This window comes from Talpa occidentalis, unplaced genomic scaffold (genome assembly GCF_014898055.3).
Source record: "Talpa occidentalis isolate TD23 unplaced genomic scaffold, MPIMG_talOcc4v2.1 talOcc4.2, whole genome shotgun sequence".
NCBI classification, from domain to species: Eukaryota; Metazoa; Chordata; class Mammalia; order Eulipotyphla; family Talpidae; genus Talpa; species Talpa occidentalis.
Window position 1 is genome coordinate 117892298 of NW_023602073.1, and position 24316 is coordinate 117916613.

The 24316-nt window shown below is 35.0% G+C and overlaps 1 protein-coding gene across 5 annotated transcripts in view; it reads right to left on the bottom strand.

The window, feature by feature from the left end:
* Positions 1-4510: 4510 nt before the first annotated feature.
* Positions 4511-24316, bottom strand: part of FAM184A (family with sequence similarity 184 member A) — a 122715-nt gene continuing 102909 nt past the window's right edge. For 2 of the 5 annotated variants that reach the window (XM_037520313.2, XM_054699134.1), the window contains 8 exons: positions 23810-23963; positions 19747-19874; positions 18229-18413; positions 17647-17793; positions 11338-11455; positions 9255-9359; positions 6314-6516; positions 4511-4858 (listed from right to left, as the gene is read on the bottom strand). In XM_037520313.2, the coding sequence (XP_037376210.1) occupies positions 4777-4858; positions 6314-6516; positions 9255-9359; positions 11338-11455; positions 17647-17793; positions 18229-18413; positions 19747-19874; positions 23810-23963 (1122 nt within the window). In that variant the 3' untranslated portion in view covers positions 4511-4776. The other 3 variants (XR_008553338.1, XM_054699135.1, XM_037520314.2) reach the window with 3 other exon arrangements.

Sequence of the window (24316 nt, forward strand, 5' to 3'; positions counted from 1 at the left end):
CGCTAAAAGGCGGGCGGGCGGGCGGGCGGGCGGGCGGGCCGGCCGGGGCGGGGCGCGAGGAGTCCTGGGGTGGGGCGGGGCGGGGCGGGGCGGGTCCTCGGGCGGGGCGGGGCGAGTCCGGGACGAGTCCTAGGGAGGGGCGGGGCGAGTCCTGGGGAGGGGAGGGGCGGGGCGGGGCGCGGTTGGAGCCGAGCTGCCGCCAGGGCGACTTAGGAAGGGGCGGGGCGATGTGCGGTCCTGCTTTACTATCAAAGAGTTCTGCCAATCCCCAAAGGCACGAAATTTTCAGCTATGTTTTCCTTTAGAAGTTTCAGAATGTAAGGTTTTAGGTTTCGGTCTACGGTCCGTTGAGCTAACTTTTTGTACATGGCGAGAAGGGTGGATTATAGGGAACCCCTGCATGGGGCTGTCTAGCGCCACTTGTTGAATAGCCTTTGCACTTAGGTGAAAGAGGAGAAGTACTTCTGCGTGTGAGTCTGTGACTTGATTTTCTGCTCTCAGAGAATGAGTCAAAGTCAGGTGGTGTTTGACCTCCAATTTTGACCTTTCAGATTATTCTGGGCTCTTCTATTTCCATATGCATTTCAAGCCAGCTTGTCATTTTCTGTTAAAAAACTGGAATTCTTATTAGGGTTGCATAGAATCTGTCCCTCAAGTGGGAAGAATTTACATGTTAATTTGTTGCGTCATGACCTTGAAGGAAGTACATCTAACCTCTGATTTAAGTGTTAATTAGTCTTAACAGTATTTTGCTCTTCTGTCAGAGCTCAGTTTTAGCCCTAATAGCATGTGGGACCACGGGATCATATTTTTTCCAGTTTTATTGAGAAATAATAGATACGTATCACTGATAAAGGTATACTGCGTTATGGTTCGATTAATATATATCTTGAGTGAGCGCCAAGCTAACATTCACCTTCTCATATAGATACAATAAGAAAATAAAAAAGTTTTCTCCTTGTGGTGAGAACTCGGGATATCTTTTTTTTTTCTAAGGTTTATGTATTTATAATAGCATACAAGAGCTGGGGTACAGGCCAGAGGTGGGTGGGGAGGCAGTGTGAGAGGGCTCACCAGAGACAGAGCAGGGAACAGGACAGGCAGATTGACTGAAATACACTCCTGAGGGGAGCAGCCAGGAGAAATCTGCTGCGCCTTGTGGGTTGCTTCCTGGCTGGCCACGGATCGAAGTCATGCAGCAGTGGCTGGCAGTGGCTTGCTAGCTGAGACTTTAACCTCTGTGCTACCAGGGAGGCCCTTATTTAAGTCATTAATTCACTTTGTATTAATTGTGAGTGGTGGGTGTGTGATTAGGGTTTAGTTTTATTCTGTCATGTTAATATCCAATTATCCCAGCACTATTTATTGAAGAGACTAGACTGTCTTTTACCCACGGAGTGCAAGCATATCTCAGAGCACTTGCAGATTCGTTCCAAACTACTCAATAAAGTGAATATAAAAATAAATCAAATGAATTTTTGTATCCTCCTGAATCGTGTGCAGTGCTGTAAACTATTGTTACCTCGATAATCAAAATAAAGTCCTAAATGCTGTATTTTCCCTTTTTCTCAAAGGTACTTTAACAAACTTGTGAAACTTGTTTTACTGTAAAAAATAATTGAGAATACCCTACTTTATCTAATTATATACAACAATGAAGTTTGATGAGGAATTCATTCTAGAAATCAGGGCTAAGAAAACTTTTTTTTAAGGAAGATAAATTTTATTCTCCCTCTCATATGTGAAAATATTTGAGACTTTTTCCGATTCATTTTTAGCTGGGTCCAAATTAAGACATTACTCTCAAAATATTTGGAATTTGAAACTTAACTAAGAAACTTGTTTGTGATAGATTTCCAAATATCTAATTTGTGTTGCTTTTTGAAAAATTTTTGTATATGGTTGTAACTTTCATATGTGGACATGAAGCATTTCCAACCACATTATAAATTGTTTTCTTTATCCCCTAATGCACATTAATACTCTATAAAACCTGATGAAAAACATAGCAGAATTGTCATGGTTTAGTTGTCCAAGAAGCCCTTCTGCTGTAGCTCGAGCACATGTTGCGTCGGCAATATCACACTGATAAACGGAAGTCATGGAGCAGGCTGCACAATGCAGGATGCTGCCGAAGGAGCAAGATCCTGGACTTTTTACTGAGAGAATCATCATACAGCATCAGTTACGTGGGGTAGGAGGAAAAAAAATGGGTGAAACTGAAAAGGTGCTTATGTCATCTAAGGATTCAGGGGGACATGAAGATGCTGACCAGATAATTTTTTTTTTATAATTTTATTTATTTAAAGATTTATTTATTTATGCATACAAGAGCTGGGGTACAGGCCAGAAGTGTGGGCAGTGAGAGGATTCACCAGAGACAGAGTGGGAAACAGAACAGGCAGATTCGACCAAAGTACACTGCTGAGGGGAGCAGCAGGTGAGACAGGAGGTGTCTGCTGCGCCATGTGGGTTGCTCCCTGGCTGGCCGGGTATCGAACTTGTGCTGCAGAGGCTGCAGACAGCTTCACAGGCTGTGTCTTAACCCCTTGCACCACCAGGGAGGCCCTGACCAGATAATTCTTACCTGCTTGATGATCAGTGTTGTAACTGAAACCAGACCCCAGACCCCGGCTTGGTTCCAATCTTAACAATGCATTCCACTGATCAGCTTCTGGGGTCCCTTGTTATATATCAGTCAACAGCCCCCCAGGTGTTCCCGGTGATATCTTGTGATGCATACCCTTCCCAGGGTGATTAAGCTTTCTGTTCTTGATATGAAAGGCACCTTGTAATGTTAGGCTCCTATAACTGACTGAGCAGTTCTGACCTTGTATAGGAAAGCAGAACTGAAGGTAACAAAACTGGCCAAGTAGGCCACTTGGATTAGCAGACCCACAAGCATACAGTATCATCTATGCAGAGAAAGTATTCTCTTTACCCCATATTTAAAATCAGAGTGTTTGGGCTGCCTCCCTGGTGGCACAAGGGGTTAAGCCTCAGACTATGAAGCTATCTGCAGCCACTGCAGCACAAGAGTTCTATCGCTGGCCAGGAAGCTGACCCATATGGCTCAGCAGACCTCTCCTGACTCGCCCACTGTTCCCCTCAGCAGTGAATTTCAGTTCAATCCACCTGTTCTGCTCCCCACTCTGTCTCTGGTGAATCCTCTCACCCCCTGCACCTCTGGCCTACACCCCAGCTATTGTATGCATAAATAAATATTTCAAAAAAATCAAATCAAATCAGTGTTTGGGAAAAAAACTTCAACTTACAAACTTACTGTTCGATGATGATGAAAGGTCTTAGGTAAATATTTTAAGATATGGTGTTAGCCAAAGCACAAATTTCAATCACACCTACGTATCATTGGCTAATGGTTAATTCCTATTCATCTTTTAGTATGATGCCTGGGTATGATGTCAGGCTTTCCCTGTACCACTCAGGTAGACTTCTTCCCTCTGTTCCCTTTGTATGTTTCAAAAATCTTATTTGTGGCCCTTCTGATAATATTTTTTAAAAAGTTTAGTTCTGGACTATTTCTTTAAATACATAGTTAGCTCCTTCAGGACAAAGTGTTCATCAACTTGTATGCCTGTACTAATACAGTCATCAGTATGAGCACCATCAAATCTTTGGTAAATATCCAAATTATAAGAGATATATAAACTAGGGGCAAGAATTTACATATAACTAGATTTATTTTCTGAAATATGCATATTCATTTTTCTTAAATTCAGTCTCTTAGTGGAAGAAAAAATATCAGAGCATGTATTTTATAAAACTTTTTTTTTCAGTATAAGAAAATGCGATCAACTGTACACACATTCAATGCAATGATTTGTTCCTTGAAGGTTTTGTGAGGATTAAAGAAGATAATCTTTCTACTGCCCTCTTTGCACAGTGCCTGACACATGACATGATTTCACAGATCATGTATTTGCATTTATCTTGTTCATCCAAATATTTCTAAAATATATTGAGCCTACTGAGTCAATTTGACACTTTTAGAAATAATGCACTATTTTGGACCATAAAATACAATATAGTTGCCCAGATGGACTATAAGCTTAATGGAATAAACACTCTCATTAATATATGATGTGGTTAACAATTTACACAGCTTTTAAGAATTGACTCCTTTGCCCAATAATACAGTCCATACATACTAACTCTTCTAGAAGTTCTAGATCCTCAATTGTAAGAATAAAAAAAAACCCTAAAAATAAATCATCAGTATTTTATATATTTGAAAGTCTACAGTTTCCCACAAGTGTTTTCATTCCAGCTTTATAAATTTAGAGAACACAGTTTGTAGTTATACAGGGTAATGTTAATGGAACAAATTAATAGATTGTATTTCCCTGTTCTGATTTTATCATGAGTATTAAAGTCAAATAATTTCACATGATTACTGACACAGTAAAATTCTTTTTGGGCAGTCTTACGTAGAATTTAAGGTGTCTAAAAATTAAATTTACTAGAAAGAAATGAAAAGCATTATTGTTTGTTCTAACAAAATTTATTATGCAGTAATTACAAAGGTTCAAGACTCTTCCATCTCAAATAAAAATAACTTATAATTACACACATAATATAATACTTTATAGTGTGATTCCAATAAATACCACAGGAAATACAGTGCATTTTCAAATTGGAGTGACACATACTTTCTCATTCACAGTGTTTGACATTGGAAAGCCTGCTCACATAATGACTTGTATAAGGTCATGCTCTTAGTAACAGTCCACACAGAGCTGTGTCAACACAATTCTTTCAGAATGTGAAGTACCGGGCAAACCACTCCTGGCGCTGGGGATCCGGAGAAGCCACCGGGGAAGCTTCACTCTGAGGAGGACTAAATTCATAAAAAGAGAGACATGTAACCCAGCATTAAGCTGTTTTGCAAAATGAAGGGAAAAGCACATAAAACATCAATGTAGATGACAACACATTCCCTTTGTTAGAAATGTGCTTGAAGGATTTGCTACTCCCCTACATTAGATTCGTTCTCCACTCCAAGAGAACAGGAGAGTACAGCAGCAGCTCAGGTGAGGTCAACTAGGGAGGAGCCACATCACACAGCAATTACAAAAAACAAAAACAGTTGAGAAAAAATAGTGTCACCATATTTGAAAATTCAGGAGGAAATGAGGGAGGAGAAACCAAGATAATACTCCTCTCTTTCAGCACCTTTCTGTTAATTAGAATTTCAGAACCTAACACAAACATTTTATTCTTACACACATGTTCTTAAATATAACCGAATTTAAAAACAAAGTTATAATATCTTACTATATGTATTTTATAAACTTTGGTAATTCCATAAACATACACTCTAGAGGGAAAGTGAATATATTAAGAAGCCAATTTCCCCTCCATCTACAAGTTAGATCATTTATACTTTTCTTAATTCTAATTTAATATTCTTGGGCTAGTTGAGAAAACGAAAGAATCCCTACCGTCTTTGGGGGAAATTACAAGGCACGCAACAATGTGTAATGGAAACTCCAGTAGTCATGTTCCTTGAGCTCATGCACATGCATCCTACTGTTTCCTGAGCATCCCCATGCACAAGGGAAAATAAGCAACACAAAATATTTAGCAGGAGACACAGTCACAGTTGTATCTGACTTTTTTTTTTATTCTTCCTATTTTAGTTTATTTGTAAGACTATTGTTGGTGACAAAACTCAGATTTAGTAAGAATAAGTAAAAATAAAGCAGCACAAAATCAGTAATAGGTAAGCATAAAATGATAGTACTTTCTGATAATTGAATTTAATTCAAATTTTTCTTGTTACTATAAAAATTGTTCATTTATATCTATTACCCCTCTCTCTTTAAGAGAGAGAGAATTTATCATTTTCTAAGAGAGAGAGATCAAGTTCCCAGAGCTCATATATTTTTCATTTTGGTAATAAACATATATATTATAAATAAGCTCTGTAAACAAGAAAGGGAACAGAACATAAAAAACGCTTAATAAATACTATCTTAAAGTTTTGTAATAACTTTCATAAGGATGGCTTATTAATGAGAACTTGGTGACAATAAAGAAATGAAGCAAGTGTCCATAAATGTTAAGACTGTTAGCTTCTGAATTATATTACCATCTCTTTAAGCATTTAGAAAATTGACAAGAAATTAGCAACAAAAAAGAATTCTCTAGAGAGGTGATAAATATATTTCACAGTAATATTCCTTTTTTCTAGGTTATTCTTAAGGTAATGTGGATGTCTGTAATGTAAAACAGTATATTTCTCAAGTTAAAAAAAAAGAAAAGAAAAAAGTCACTGGTGAGACGGGCTCACCTCAAAAATGTCTTGGGCTCTTTGGGTGGCACTGGCTGTGGAAGTGGTTTGCTGCTGTTGAACTCAATGTCGTGGACTGGAGAATTAGGAATGGGGTCCAGGCGGTTGGGATGTCCATTGCCCACTCCACTAGATTCCAGAGCACTGAGATTGGGAACACTCACAAACCTGTTTGATGGTGATTTATCATTCTTCTTCTTTTGCTGCATTAAAAATAATACATGTGAGGATAGTCCCTGCATAAGGACAAATGAGAAAATAGGAATAGCAGAGGATAAAAATTTGGCATGGGAAAATTTTGAAAGCTTTGTAAATTCAGATGTTAAAATGAACCAGTGTTACCCAAAGTGTGGTCTGGGGATCCTTGGAGGTGTTCTTTATCTACATGGAATCCTCATAGACAAACATGCTGCTAGGACAAAGAATGAGGAAGAAACACTTAGGCATGGTTCATGGGGAGGAGGCGAAGCTGAAAAGAACACCAAGGGATGAAGAATCCAGGGAGGAAAGGGGCAGAGAGAGAGGGAAAGAGTAGGTCTGGCAGATACCATGAGTTAAATGGATTTAGGTTAAAATTTGGAGAAGGGGGAAAGTTAAACATAATTTTTTTCCGGCGCTGCAGAGGCTGCGGGCAGCTTCGCAACCCAGTGCTCAACCGCTGCGCCACCAGGGGAGGCCCTAAACATAATTTTGAAAGAGAGGTCCGTGAACTTTAGCCATCCGTCAAAGGGATGCAGTCCTTGCCTAGAAAAAAAAGAGGAATGAAAATGCTTGGCAATGTAGTTTAAAACAAATCTCACATTTCTACTTAAGATCTAAAGCTGACCTAGAGGAAGCATTAAGTTTTAAATTCACTACACCACTATTCTGAAGAAAAAAATTCGATCTGCATAATTCTTATTTCCTGATTAATTAGATCACAATTTAAAAAAAATTTAAAGGTTATAAAACAAAAGTGATCAATGCTTTTTTTAATATATATTTCAATTGTTTTTTAACCAATGAAAAGAGGAATAAGAATACAAGCACAGATTATCAAAACCTATCAGCTTGCAAATCATTAACTTTAGCCTCTGTGCTATTACACTTTTAGAAACAATGAGCATCATCTTGCAATGCAGAATGAAAATTAACATGCAAGATATTTTGAATACAACTATAGTCTACTAATTAGATGTATATAATTAAATGTATGAAACATTTTACAAAATGGTTCCAGTGCTTGGAAAAAAAATATAGTAGACAAGACAGCCTTTTCCTTCACTTATGATCTTGCTATCTAGACATTGTTCTTTGTCATAGCTGTGACAAAGAGTTAGAGTTAAAAATGAGTTCCTGACAAGGAGTCTGTTTTAGCAGAATGAAAAAAAAAGGAAGGAACAATAATTTCTTCAGAACTGTTTTTGAAAATTAAAGTCATTATTAGCAGTCAAAGTACTTTTAAAGTTTTTACAGAAATGTAGCTTTTGCATTTTCTTGTTCTGATCACAAGGGGGCATAATTAAACCAACATAAGATTTCTATTTTAAGAATCAAAAATATCACTGGTAAAATTCTATACTAATGGTTTTATAGCTAAAACTTTGATTTTAATAAATAGAGAAATATTTCTAATATATTTTGTCTAAGTCTAATAATGGAAATGAACAATATTATCCACCAATTATTTATTGAGTATCTTCTATGTATCAGGCTCTAGAGATAGTATTTTAGTGTTTTAGGCTCTAGAGATAGTATTTACAAAATATTTAAGTTAATCTATTTTATAAAACATTTATGTTAAAGTTAGGAGCACTTTAACTTGTGAAGGAAGGATAGATTCCCTATTTTTAACAGAGAAATTTTATGAACTTTAAAAGCAAAAATCTCCGGCTAAGGACCTAACAGAAATTAGGCATCATATGCAAATTAATAAAAATCTAAATTCAAAAATACCTTTAATACTTCATTTCTTTTTTAAAAACATTTATTTTATTTATTTATGGATACAAGAGCTGGAGTGTAGGCCAGAGGTGCAGAGGGGTGAAAGCATTCACCAGAGCAGAGTAGGGAGCAGAACAGGCAGATTTACTGAGATACACTGCTGAGGGGAGCAGCGGGCAAGACATGAGAGGTCTACTTCTTGGGTGGGTTAGCTAGCTCTCTGGGATTGAACTGGTGCTGCAGTGATTGCTGATAGCTTCACAGTGCTGAGACTTAACCCCTTATGCCACCAGAGAGGCCCCTAATACTTCATTTCTTTTACTGTTTGTGACAAAAGACACAATAGACACAATAGACATAAAGTCAATAGACATAATTATTAATCCCTTATTACATTATTCACTAGAATAATTTGTGGTCAACTATAGAAAATGAGATTTAATTTTGCAACTGAACAATATTTACTGAGGAGCCAGAGCATGCTGGGGCACAAAGAAGTATAAGACTTAGCCATATCCATTTCATTTCATTTCATTTATCTATCTGCCTTATGAGACTAACAAAGTATTGGGATACATCACATTCAATTTTAAGTATCAAGAAAGGCCATATGACTGAGAGAAGTAAAGTCCTTTTCTAAAGAATGGTAGACAACAAAATACATGCCCAACCCAAGGTCCATTAAGATGGCAAGTCTTAGTAATGGGAGCTGTTGGGAATGCAAAGATAGAGTGAAAACTAAGAAAATGAAAAGTTACTTTAAGGACATTTAACAGTTAGTTTTCCTTAGAGATATTAAGGTTTTTATAGTATTTTAAGGGGTAGAAGTTTTCAACAAATAAATATTAGTATCTCATTTCTCATTTAGAAAAAAGAATAAAGAATTCATAGATTTTAGTCCTAGATTATTAAATTTAAGAAAACATTTTTTGGAAGATTCATGCTACCCTAAATATTTTATAAACATTTTAATCAAGTTTTACAACACATTCCTCTTTACAGTGTTTACAGCACATACCTTAGTCAGTGGATTAATAACACCAACAGTGGGACTTGAATTAAATACTTTGTTGAAGTTCGTTTCTCGATTGACTAATTCCAACTGATAAAATTTATTATCCTCCTATGGAAAAGAATTACAAACAGCTTTTAAACATTTGCTAATGAATATTTAAATACTTAATTGTATAAAGGTCATTTCACTCAAAATTTAACATAAAATCTGAAGATTTATGTTGCCTGTACAAAGATTTGTAGCTTTGACTTTCAGTGTTAAAGACGCTCCTGAATAAGAGTTCAACACCTTCCAGATCTTATACCCCAGACTCTCTTCTACCCTTCAACACCCTTTTCCTCTGAAATGAGACCTAAATGTTTTATTTGTTGCCATCCCTGTTCCAGAGGGCTGACTGTGAGGGTTGAGCATGCTTAACTTCCATTTCCTGGGATGTATGCTTGGTTAATTATTTCCATATGTGAAGATGACACTATTATATCATTATTCGTGAATATTGGAAATTTTTGCTCCTGCCTAATGTCTCTGAGACATAAATGTGAAGGGTCCTTACAGAGATAAACCCTTTCCCTTTGACCTCACCAACATGTGCTAACTGGACAACCAAACTTTAGGAAGTAGACACATAGTAATTAAATGGTACAGTGTGTGTTTAATGCAGGATTCCTCATCCTCACTCTTAGTGATGACTATCATTTGTGTCAATCTCAGCTTGTGTGCCCCATAATTCATAGAATTGGGATGTAATAAAGAATATGAAATATCCTTGGCGATTCCTGTTACCAACTAGCTGTGTTGCTTTGAATAGTTACTTTTCTCTTTACTCTAATTTCTATTCTGTAGTGTGGAAAAAGCACTCATATCTGTAAAACCTACTTAGTAAGAACTAGAAAATCAATAGCTATTTCCACAGATGACAAGTATATAATACATTTACTAATTTCATGTGTAGAATATAAGGCAATTTCCCATGAGTCTTCTGCTACCGATAGGGCAATCTATAAGGCCTGTATTCATGTTTACAACGCTTAGAAAACTGGGAGGTTAGTGGGTTAAAGTAGCACACACTCATCTTTTCAATGCCTGCGCCTTGGTTCTAGCTATGAGCCCCAATTTACTAGCTGTTGCTTTAGGCAGAATTTCTCATATCAGACAATGGTCTGGGCTTCATTCTGTCTAGAGATTTGTTAAGGAAAAAGGAATTCAGAACGAAAGGCACTCAAGTTTTCTTTGCACTCTAATTCCAGTTTTCAGTTTAAGAAATCAATGAACAAGCAGCGATTAGCATTCTATTTGTAGTTTTACTCTAAAGATTTTTGTGTTGGTGGAAGTAAAAAGTGGTCTTAATTGTTGATCAAGATATTTTAAAAGACTCTGAAAGGTTTTATGAATTTTAAAATATTTATGTATTTTTTTTTATTTTTGAGAAATAATGGCTTTAATAAAGGTAATATATCTATTGTTACATCTGTATTTTCTTCCCTGATAAACTTTTCAGATCCCTAATACTTCTGTGTGTACTGAGGCTCTCAGTTTCCAGCTTTCTTAAATTAGATCATGGAACCCTTTTGTCATGGAGTATCTTCTGGGATCAGGGTTCAGTAGAACACACTTTAGGAAATTAGCATGACTAACCTGAAATGCACAATGCAGGTTAATGCATGCATGTGTAGACTGTTCTTTACTATTCACTTTCTTTCTCTTTCTCTCTCTCTCTCTCTCTCTCTCTCTCTCTCTCTCTCTCTCTCTCTCTCTCTCTCTCTCGCGCGCGCGCACACACACACACACACACTCTTCAGTTGTATATTAATTGTACATTGGCAGTGATATGATGAAACATTTCATGTGTATTAAAGACTATTTCTTTTTTAAAAATATTGAAAAGAGAGGCACCTCTGAACCTAATACCAAATTTTAACTTTACAGTTACTTTGTATTTCTTCTCCTTACTCATACACATTTTAATAGTTTTAATCACAATGTACAGATATACTTTCAATTTTCATTTAGAATTATTTAAAATATTTTCCCAATCAACAATCTATTGATTACTAACAATGCTGCACCAAAAACAAAATTATCTTACAATTAGTTTCTTTATAACCTGATCTCTTTCTGTAAGCATGGCTTTTAATTCTGTAATCATCTGTATATCCTCTGGTTTTGATTCTCTCATTAGATACTTTTCTTCCATTTCTTCTAGTCTAAAAACAAGAAAACTTTTAGTTCATTGACATGAGTCAGACAAATTCTTTTGTACTATATTTTTCAAATTAGTCCAAATTTAAAACCGAAGTTTTCCCTCTAAAACCTTTAAGCATAATGACATGGTTGTCTCAAGACCTGCAGAGTACTAAAGGTTCTCCCAGGGTATATGATATTATTAAAAGCTTTGCAGGTGACTGAAGAATTCATGCAGCTTGTTATTGAAGAGTATATGGGGATTATTTATGAGGTAAGTGCTGTAGAATAAATGATATACTAAATGATAATCTAGCAAATACAGGTTTGATGCTAGAAATGGAAGCTTACTATTAGGAGAGCTTACCACAAATACAATATTGTATGATGATATAAGTCTTGATAACATATATAAAAGAGACAGAAGAGATATAGAGGAAAAGGGCACAAAGGACACACATACATAACATCATTCCACACATATATGATATCATTCATTCCTCATTTATGGGAAAATACAGTTTAAAAATTCTGTGTTATCATTTAATACATACAAACTGTAAAAAAAAAAAAATGGTTCAACAGACAAGAAAAGAAGTATATTTTCTTCTAGGTCTATTCTTCCCTGAATGAAATGAGAAATAAGAATGACTACTACTTAAGACTTTACAGGTCACTTTTTATGAGCAGGAGTGACATAGAAGCTGCAGAGTCTAAGAATATTTAGGATAGGGTAGAATTTTAAGGATGCAAATGGAGAATAATGGTTTAATTGGAAAAAACACTTTCAGTTTTAAAAAAAGGATTAGAATTTTTTAGTTGTTAATTTTTCATTATTTATTTTTTAGAAATATTTTAAAACATTGTTTTCAGAATATGAAGAATAGGACTTAAGCTCAATAATATTGTTAATGAATATCCATAAAAAAATTTATTTACCCAACAAATATTAAGTAACTTTTAGATGATCTACGAGGAATCAGTAATATACCCCCACCCTCCAATTCCAGAGGGGTATCACAATTCCTATATATTTCAGTAATTTTCATAAACTCCATTAACTCAATCTGAAATAAAGGTTTATTTGGAGATAACATACTTGGTTCCCTATCTAGCCCCATGGCTGAAGTTCTATCTTTTGTGACAGTGCAACTGAGTGAAAAATGATGTGATCAACTGAGCTCACATAAAGTGACCTTGCATTTTATCATAATATAGCATTTATATGTTTCATAACCAAAGTTTTAAGCCTTTTGAGAAACAGTGATCTCATCAAGGATAAAAGCTTTTGGGTTTAATACTGGAGTAGCCACAAGGTGTCACTGGAGTACTTTATCATTAAAAGCAAAGTACAGGATTTTTGAACTGTTTACTGTAGCTAAACAAGAATATCTGGTAGTAAATGGTAGTTTAGTAAAAACTCTAAGTTTAAAGCTATTATTTTTCTCTTTCTGTTATGGTACAAAGAAAAAGTCAATCTAAAACAATCATTTACATCCTTAAACCACCTTTTTGTGCAACAAAATTCTAGTGTTTGCTTTCATTTAGATTAAATATTCTTTACCTACAAAATCATCATCAGTTAATCCTCTCTACAAAATACCTCTACATTACAAAAAAAATTTAATGAAAGAATACCTGGATATTTAAACTGAAAAATAATTAAGAAACATAATCACTGTAAATGCAAATGGAAAGCATTAAAGGAGAGAACAAGAAAATAATCTATATAAATTTAACTTGAAAATCTATTTCAGAATTTATATATATATTTCCAGAATTATTAGTCTTTTGAAATCCTAAGAGGAAGAAAACTTAGTCTATTCCAATATGCAATATCCATTTTAAGCCAACAGAACACTTTATTTTAATTGCCCCCACACCGCTCTACATATTGCAGTATATCGCAAAGACTAAGTATGAAACTGGTAGTGATACAGGAGATGGCTTTTATTGTCTATTCCTTTAGTCATGGTGATGACAAGAAACAAAGTATCAGTCTGATTCTCTACAACTTACATGGCCTTCATAACATATGCTTATTACTCCATTCAATAACACTAAGGCAGCCCTTGAAAATCAATGCCAGATTTATATTTATAGAATTACAGTTTAGCTTCTATTTTGAATAATGGATTTTTCAGTAGTGATCATGGTTTTACTGTAGACATAATCACATTTTCCTATTAAAATTTTACATTAAAATGAGTCATCTGAAAATAATATCAAAGGTAGTTAGAAATGACCAAATTCCCAATGGTTATATAGAAATGATTAAAACCTGGGAAATACTGCTTTGATGGAACCACACAAGTACATAAAGGCTTTGACCCAAACTACAGATTCAATGTAATACAAAGAAAAAACAGAGACTGAACATGTAACATAACTAACTAGGCTCATTATTGGGTTCTCCCCAGGCATGGGTGCCCTTATTTTTTAATTGATCATATGCAGGTTATGACTATGGTTCATGAATAATACAAACCAAAATATGAATGTCCAAAATATTATACAAAATTGTATAAAAAGTGTCCTGATGGTTTATCCATGCTGTTTTTTAAAACAAATAACTGACAAAAACTCAGAGAATTGAGATTTTAGAGCCAATCACATTTTAGGCATATGCATATTTTAGAATTTCAAATACAAAAAGTAGAAGAACTGAATTATCATGTCTTCCCTCTACAGCCTTAAGGAAATAAGAGTAATTGAAACATTTTAATGTCAAACTTTTTAACTGAAGCATTTTAATATTGAACTTTTCCTTCCCCATAAATTATGGCACACACTCCAACTTGTAGCACAATTAGTACATCTTTACTTCACAAAGCTTATGAAAATATACTCAATAGTAATTAAATATCAAATAACCACAACAAAAATTACTAGAGTACTACAGATAAAAGATACACTAACAACTCATTCTGGTGTGGTTTGAGTACATCTTTCAAATTAGTGATTACTGACATACATAAGTCCAAGACCAAGAAGAAATAATCTTTTTGCTTCATTATAGAGAGAAGTTAATGTAAAGTAAGCTTAAATGACAATAATCTCTGAACCACCTTTTTTGCATAATAATGATTTCCCAAGTCCAAATTCTAAGTTTAATTTTAGTTTAAATTCTTTAAAACAGCCCATTCTCTCATTTGTTTCTAAAACAAACACCATGACATTTTTATTAGAAAGTTTTTACTAAGTTATCACTCAAGAAAAAAAAAAAAACTATTGGATATCTGAAAATCTAAGAATATTAATATCCAACACAAGAGGAAAAGACTTCCAACAATCACTCTGTAAGAGATACTAAATTCTTACCACCATTTCTACAATGTCTAGAGGCTGCCTTCCAACTTTTACATTTCTTGCCCCTTTGTCCCTAAAAAGTGCACCAGGGTTTGGAGGTAGGAACAAAAGCAAGATACTTCCAGCTGCTTCAGTAACCCCTTAGCTCCAGGCTTCATTCTGGCTGGCTGACCCATTTCCTCTAGTCCCTCCATTTATCACCACTTTTAAGAATCCACAGGATTTTTCAAGTTCAAAGCTTTAAAGTCACCATGCAGGTGACTGCAAACTCAATCAAGTACCTTGAGTTCTTTGAAACAGGCTTAGTTAGAATGGTTCAAATGTTGATTTCCCCCAGTTCATTAAACCAGAATGGACTCCCCCTGCTTACCACCTTTGTCTAAATGCAAAGCATTTTAGTAATCCAAGCAGGCTGCATTTAAGGATATGGAGCAGAAATCCAATTGCCTAAAACTGTGCTTTTCAATATGGTAACCACTTTGCCTATATGTGATTATATTTAAATTAATAAATAGTAAATAAAATTAAAAATTCAATTCCTTGGTTGCACTAGCCACAGTTAAAGTGTTCAAATCCACTGTGGATGGTAGCTACTGTACTGAACAAAACAGACACAGGACATTTTCAGTACCCCAGAAAAACTGAATTAGATAGCACTGCTCTAAAACACATTTGCATGTGTGTTTGTTTAACTAAAAGAGGAAATACTTAAAGCTAGAGACTAATTATCTGGTGAAAGAATACCATGGGTAGCATGGATCTAGTTGAAATATAAAACAAATGGTAAACCTAAAAAGGCATTAACATATTTGACTTATAGGTAATACTAATTCTTTAATTACTAAATTGGATCATAATATAGAAAATACTAAATTTATTTACTATTTACTGAAAATTCATATGTGCAAAATCACATAAAGCAGAAAAAAGTAAAAACAACATAACCTTATTCTTAAATTAACACTCTTAAGGAGACAGGACACACCAACAGATTTGTGTGTATGTGTGTGTGTGTGTGTGTCTGTGCAAGCTCATGCATACTTTCTTAGATTATGTTCTAGGGATGCTAAGATTTCAGGCAATCTAACTCATTTTTGCAAAATGTTCAAGGTTGTGACTTTCTACATGGCAGATACTTGAGCTCTTACTATGACTCAAAAGGATTTAAAAATCATCTCCAATAAGAGTAAAAACAAAAGTCACTCTGACTGGAAATTATGACAGGAGTCTCCTCACCAATTCAAGGGCAACTTCACAAAATAGTATATGTTATAGGGAATCCTAAAAAAAATTCACTCCTGAAACAATGAGTGCCTACTAATTCTGTGAAAATTGTGTGTATGTCTATTAGAAAGGACACCTCACCACTAAGCCTACAGAAGTTAAAGCTAAAGTCTGGCAGTCTGTTTTCTGTCTCTCCTAAATGAATGTGTGGAACAATATTTACTATGATACTTATTTGGTTAAATGATGAAACGTAAATAATGTTTAGATTGGGAAAGATAACAAAGTAGTAATGATTTAGGAGGTTATTCTAGACCATAAAGGACATCATAGGAGACATCATAGGAGAATCTTGGAAGAAAACCAAGGAGCTCAGCATGGTTGCCACAAGGCAATAGACCAGGCATCAGGGTAGCTGTTGGGTGAGGCAGACTAAGACAATACAGGAGCTAAATTTGACTTTAAAACAGAGGGTAATGAGATTAGTCACTATTTTGACTATTCAAATATATGGAGGTTTTTTTTTGTTTTTTTTTTTTAAAGATTTATTTTTATTTATTTATACAAGCACTGGGTACAGTCAGAAGCGCGGGAGAGTGAGAGACTTCACCAGAGACAGAGCGGGGAGCAAAGCAGGCAGAAGGACCGAAGCACAGTGCTGAGGGGAGCAGCGGGCAGCAGGAGAGGTCTGTGCACCATGTGGGACCCTCCTCCGGTGGTGGCCGGGGAGCAGCCAGGGATCTAACTGGTGCTGCAGAGGCTGCGGGCAGCTTCACAACCCAGCGCTCAACTGCTGCGCCACCCGGGAGGCCCTATATGGAGTTTTTTTAATGAAGTTTTTTAATTGATTGGAAGAAGAGATGGAAAGTAAAAAAAAAATCACTTGCAGCACTTTAGTGTAGAATAACTCTGAAATAAGTTGAATTAGGGTTTAGGTCACAGAGGTGAACTGAATACTACATGCTTTGGCTATAAGAGTTTATAAGTATCTAGCAAAGAAATGAGCTATTACATATTTTTTTAACAACAACAATTAGAAATTCCGGTACTAAAAATATTGGAGTTATTATGTATGAGTAGTAATTTTATTTGTGATGTGTTAGCTTTATTGAGTTTTAAAATAAAACAATTAAATGTTTGTTGTAGGAATTCTAAACAATATGTAGGCAGGGTATAGAAAATAAAAAGGAAGTCTTCGCTCTTTCTCCACTCCTAATATATCCTAATCCATTCCCTAGTGGGAACTACTATCATTAAAAATTTGTATTTGATTTTAAGATCTTTGGCATTTTTGTAAAATACATATATTATTAATGTATGTATAGAATCTTAATATTCCTACTGGTCACCGTATGCTCTTTTCACTTAATAATTATACAATAAACATCTTTTGAGTTTTCACCGCCACATGATAGTTCATGATCCTGAGGTGAGGGATGGTCTTTAGACAAGTATTGTCTTAGGAAAACCCTTGCAATAGCAGCCAATAAAACAATCATTCAATGGCCTCATCCTAATTGAAGAATATATCATACTGCAATTACCATTTGTAATACAGCACTTGTTTTCTTTTTTAAATATCATTTAATTAGATTCAAAAGAGCAGCTAATCTGAGGTTAGACACAGAGCTCCTCAGTTTACTACTTACATATTAATTTTCTTTAATATAATATGACTTACGACACTTGTAAAGCTGCATTTATTTCCTTGAGTAGCTCGTTAGTCTTATTAAAATCTGCCCGCATGATATTTTTCTCTCTGAGGTGGTCTGCTGTCATGACATCCAGCTCTTTTTCAAGTCTCTTGTTTAAATCTTGTTCATGTAACCTGTTTTATTTTTAGTTAAGAAAATGTTATTCTGAAGTCAAGCTTTTGAAAGTTTCTCTATTCTACCAGATTTGAAATGGTTTTAGGTATACCATAAAGAAATTCAATGGAAACAACCTAAAGTAAGTTACTTACTTTGCTCTGATTTTCCAGTTTGTTAAAGTTGTCTCCTTTAATGCTTTTTTAAATAATATTTTAAAGACTTTAGTTAATTATATGTAATTTCCAAAGTTAATGAATGCAAATACATCATGCACAACACAAACACTGTATCTACATTCTAGATTTAACATAGTCAGCAAGCAAAGTAAAAAGTAGCTTCAATTTCTCCCTAAAAGGGCAGTCCAGTCATAAACACAGGCATGTCATCACTATATACTACTGCATTCTTTCAGATAATACTACATGTGCCTTCTGTTGTAATTCATGGCATACCTCATCTGCTGGTTAGATTCACTTCGTATTCTGAGAATTTCTTTCCCTTTAAATTCCAATTCTTTGGTTAAGGCACTTATATTTTCATGAAGGTGATGAACCTCCTTATCCAAGTCAGAAATGTGATGCTCTCTGTGCCTTAATTCCTCTTGTAGATCTGTTATTCTACACAAGTGCTCCTTACTCTGCAAAATAAGAACAATTCTTAAAACTTTACTACATATTTGCTTTCTCTGTAGCAAGGAAAGAAAATGACATACTGGAATGTCAAGTGTAATAAAACTTATATTGCTTCAAAAGCAAAAAGTTAAAATGAGAAAACCTCAAGACTGCTTTCTTTTCCATATATATACATAAAGTCTTTATGTGGACATAGCTTCAATAATGTCAAAGCCACAAGGGACTCAAAAGACCACAAAAGTTTATCTCCCTCATTTTGCAGATGAGGAAACTAGTACACAAGAGATGATTTGTCCAAGGATGATTTATAATCAATGGTAGAGTTGCGACTCGAATATAGGGTACACTTACATACACAGTAAGTTATATGGTCCTGCAGTAAAATGCTGGCACACTTTAATCCAAAAAGAACCTTCTTCATCTATGGAGGTCACCCTAGCACATGTGTATGTACACAAACAAAACACACACACACACATCCATGGCTTAGAAGTAGCTCTGTCTGCCTAATGATGGTCTAGTAGCAATCTTATAGAGAAACTCTGTTCCATTTTCCTGTAAGACTGTTTTCTACAATTTCTGTAGACCTAGATATTGTCTATTTCAGTGTCAGTTTACTGAAGAGAACAAAACTTCCCTCTACAGTTATAAGGTAGTTCATTTAAGACTCTAGCCATGAAGAGAAAATTTGAGCTGATCATTTAACATAGCTCAAGACAAACAAGTTTGAAGTCCTAAGTTTAATAAACTAACAAACAGCTTTCATTGAATTATACCTAAAAATCCATCCATCCACTCATACATACATATGTGCAAGATTACAACCTAAAGGAAGTAACATTTCGTAAAACAAAATTTCTAAAGTGTAAATAGTGGAGATATGGAATAGGTCTCAAGAACCTGCTACTACTATAGCTATGCTACCCAATATGGTTGTTTCAATTTAAATTGGAATTAAAATTAAATAAAACTGAAAATTCAAGTTCAAGGTCATGCTAGACACATTTGGTTTATGTTAGTGACCACCACAGATGACAGTACAGAGACATCAACGTAGAAAGTTCTACTAGGCAGTGTGTTTTGTATTATTCTTTCTTCACTCTTTGTATCATTTATATTTCACTGTTCATTTTCTCAAGATGCACGTAAAATTCAAAATGTTCAATTAAAAGTAAAAAATACTAAAGTGGAATTATTTTTCTTTAAAAATAACTTCAATGCAGATAGTAAGTTGTAATTTGTGCAAGTATAAATTGCAAAATAATTTTCAGATAATTGTTTATATTCAAATATAGTCACATTTAACAATTTATCACAGAACAGAATGTTCTTATTTACCTGTCTTCTGCTGATGTCTATGCTTCTCTCCAATTCCATTTTAGCAGCTGTCAATTCTTGATGATGACTATGCCGTAATAAATCAATTGCAGCTGCATGCTGGTGATTTAGTTCTGAGCGTAAGGAAGCTGGAATCCAAGGAAAAAATGAGATTTAACATATTTTTGAAATATTAAAAATTTAGAGAGAAACGATGAAAGTCATAGAATATTTATTAGGGCATTAACATTTCATACATTTCTGCATGCTTCTCAAAATTATTACAGACTATGATGGAATATCAAGAATTAGAGATCATCTAATTTTGATGAGTATAAGAAAACTTTCAATTCAAATGGATCAAGGTATTTATAAATATGCTACCAAATTGTAAGTGAGGTGCTAAATAGAGATGGATATTTTTAAATCTCCTCATTCACTATTAGAATAATAGTGAATTGGACCATAGCATACCTGAAGGCAACTTCTCACCCAAACACAAATTCTTCTACAATATCCTTGAAAGAAGTTAAGCATGGATTGGCAAATGCTTTTAGTAATTTAGAAGTCATTGTTTTCCTTTCAATTTAGAATTGATACTTTCATACAACCCACATTTATTGAATATCATATATTGAACTAAGAGACAGAATAAAATATTACCCCATCCTTGTAACTGCCTGACCACAGAGGAAGACATCATGTGAGGAAATATAGTGGGCTATTAGAGATGATTAGTAAGTATAATAAAAGCACAGTGTTGCCAGCACCCGAATTTCCTTGGAGATAGAAGCTGGCAATGCTACCACAAAGGAACTATCACATAACTAGGTCAATAAGAATGAGAAGTAGTTCCCTAAGTAGAAAGAGAAAAGCATTCAGGAAGAAGAGGTAACATAAAAGCAGAAAGCACCTGATGTATCTAGCAAACTCTAATAGGTCTAGTGTTGCAGGAGTTCATGGTACATGTGCTCAAATTGGAAAGTAAAAGGAGCCCAATCTCTGAAAATTTTAGATAAAATGCTTTTTATTGGATGCTTAAAGCTCATGATTCTAAAACTGGGATATGTGGAGCAGTATGCCTGAGGGAACCTGTAGAGTACACACATCTCCAAAACATGAGTTTTACTTTGAAGGTGTTTGGGTAAGCAATTATTTTCCTATCAGTACAAAAGAGATATAAATGGAGTAAAATACAAATTATATAGTTTAAAGCTAAAGTGAAACTTCAAAGAAGTGCTGTGCTTATAGACTCCTTCTGAGACCTACACGTAGGGCATATGTACAGTCTCCCCTGGTGTTAAGGGGAGGAAACTCCCCTCCATGGAAAAACTTGACAGGTACTGAGGGAGGACATGGGAAATCACTGAAGGATTTAAAGTTGGGAAGTTACAGGGCACCTGGAAGATGGTCTACAAGAATGGGAGGTCATTGAGAAGTTTAGAGCAATAATCCAGGCAAGAAATCACAATACCATGAACCAAATATGGCAGAAGGACTAAAGAGGAAACATACACAGGGAATACTAAGAGGAAGAACAAAGATGGAAGTGAAAGAAAAGTTAAATTAACTCCCAGATCTCTGGTTTTGGTAACAGAGTAAATGATAGTACCATGAATCAAAGTCAGAGACACAAGAGTAGAAACACATTTTGGACCATAAGGGAGATGGTGAGCTCATATTTAAAACTGTAGGGGACGATTCACAATATACAACTATCTAACAGGAAGTGAGAAATATAAACTAATTCACAAGGAAAGCATATTGGTTTAGAAATGCATATCTGGAGTTACCAGTTACAGCTACAATAGATGGTAGTTCAAGCCATGGATGTGAGTCCAATTAATCAAGAACATTTCTGAGAAACAACAATATCTATTTAAGGAAAGTGGTGAATGAGATTAAAGAGCAGAGGTCAGAAAGTAGGAGTAGAGCTGATTTCAGTATACTGTTACAGACCCAAGGAGGGAAAACGATTCAAGGTCAAAGAGTTTGTATGATACAGAGTCAATAAGATGAGACCTAGTAAGTGAGAAACCTTTGGATTTAGAAATTCAAATCCAAATTGCTGAATCCAAAAATTAAAATCCAAATTGCTGAATCCAAATATTCAGCAGTAACTCAAGGAAAGTAATTTCTTTTTTAAGATTTATTTATTTATGCATAGAAGAATGGGGGTACAGGCCACAGATGCGGGGGGTGAGAGGATTCACCAGAGACAAAGTAGGGAACAGAACAGGCAGATTGGCTGAAATACAATGCTGAGGGGAGCAGCGGGTGAGTCAGGAGAGGTCTGCTGTGCCACGTGGATTGCTCCCTGGCTGGTCGGGGATCGAACTCATGCTGCAGAGGCTGTGGATAGCTTCATAGTGCTGTGCTTAATGCTTAACCCCTTGTGCCACCAGGGAGGCCCAAGGAAAGTAATTTCAATGGGACATTGGGGAAAAAATGTACACCAAGGGCTGCTGACAAAGAACTAGCAAATAGAATATATAGAAAACCCTGAAACTCAACAGTAAAAATATAAATAATCCAATTGGAAAAGAGGTATGTACTCAGTGCCATAAAAAGGAACAAAGTATTGCTTACATATACCAACCTGGATTAATCTCCAGAGAATTATGCTGAGTGTAAAAAAGTCAAGCCCAAAAGCTAACATAGTATATGATTCCACTTATATCATATTTAAAGAGACAACATTATAAAATGGAGAAGAAATGAATGGTTGCCAGAGGTTAAAGGTGGGGAAGAAAGGGCAGTTTAAGTGTGGCTTAAGGCAGAAGCAACAGGGAAGCTCATGGTCATGGGAATATTCTGTGTCTTGATCATATTGATGTCAAAATCCTGGTTGTACTATAGTTTGGGAAATTATTGCCATTAGGAAAAACTGGGTAAAGGGTTCAGAGGAGCTCTCTGCATTGCTTCTTACAATTTCATGTGAATCTGCAATTATCTTAAAACATTTAGTTTTTAAAAATCACAAAAATTTCTTTTGTCAACAAAAAGGTATTAAGTCATGTTTCAAAGAACTAAAGAACAAAGTTCTGAGACTTGGCCTCTCTTCTCACAACTGTGCAAAGTGTGTGCTCTCCTGGGGTCCCAATTCTACAAACGTTAACTCTGCAGTTGACTGGAAGCTACTTGAATGCAAAGACAGAACAGCAGTTCATTTTTTTAATTCTCCTTGCTTAACAGAGTCTATACCATGCAGGTAGGTTTTCCATTGATAAATTTTTGTACTTAATGAGATTTCCATCCTCACTATCACAATGGCTTTTATTTATTTTTTTAACTAAATTTTTTTTTTCCACAGTGGTTTCAAAAGAGCTATGTTAATTTGGCCTAGGATACCCAGATACAGAAATGATGAACTGGGTCAATTGGCTTTCCCCTCAAGGGTCAAAATATTCATAATACTCTGGTCTTCTTTGTTCCTAAGTCCTATTAGGAAAGAGTGTGCCACTGATGTGTGATAACATATGTTTAAATTAATAGAATTTGAAATAAAGCCAAACAGAAGGAAAATGATGCAGTAGGAAGAGTTACCAAATGACACTGCAAAAACTAACACAAAAACCCCTTCAAACACATATCCAATTTTTCTTCAAGATTCAACTCATCTTCTTGTAAAAAGGGTAATGATTTGAACAACTCAAAGATTAAAGTCTTATTTTAAAAAGCATGAAAAATATCTTAAACAAAATTCTCAAGTGGAAAATCCAATATGACTATCTACAAAAGTTTAAGGACACATGGCTCCCTGTGTAACTATTCTTTTTAGTCAGTGGACATTAGGAATTTCCAGGCCCCATTGGGACTCTTAATGAGCGGTGGAAGCACCAGTGGGTGTTGCTTACATAGCAGAGAACAGAGAATTTTGACAGGACCTCACTGTACTGCTTGTGTTCTAACCCACTCTACTCTACTTAGCTCTTCATCCAGTAACTTAAAATAAAATAATGTAAAACATTTATTCAATTTTATGTTTTAAAAATGAAAATTTTTTGATGTTGATTTCATGTTGAATTTTAAAGCAGAAGAATGTATAAATTAATATGACAGTATAAAAATACTTCCAAAATACCAAGCATAGCCTTTCCTTCATCTTCTAATTCGAATCGAAGAGTCTGAAGTTCCTGTTCCATTTCTACCCGAAAGCCCTCCATTGACTCTCTGTGTGCATCTTTTAATGACTGAAGTTCTGCTGAATGTTTTTGTTGCAAATGATTTTCAAGAGCCTAGAACAAGAGAAACATACTGAAATTATGATGCTAGAATACAGGAAGAAAATACAAACAAAACAGAAAATAACTTAAAACCATTTAAGAAAAAGGAGTAGCAATTCATTTTCTAGAAAATTGATATAATAATCATAAATAGAAAGTAGTAAGATCACTCTAGTAAAATAAGCTAATCAACATGAAAACAGTTTGACTCACTAAACTGTGTTTGAATTGAGATATGGAGTTTTTTCCTAAGGCAGTTTTCAAATAAAACTATTTTCTAAAACAATTAAGGGGTAGAAAACCACATGAAATTAATGAATAATTCCTCTCTGTGTAAAGACTTAGACTTAGAAAGGCAAGGAATA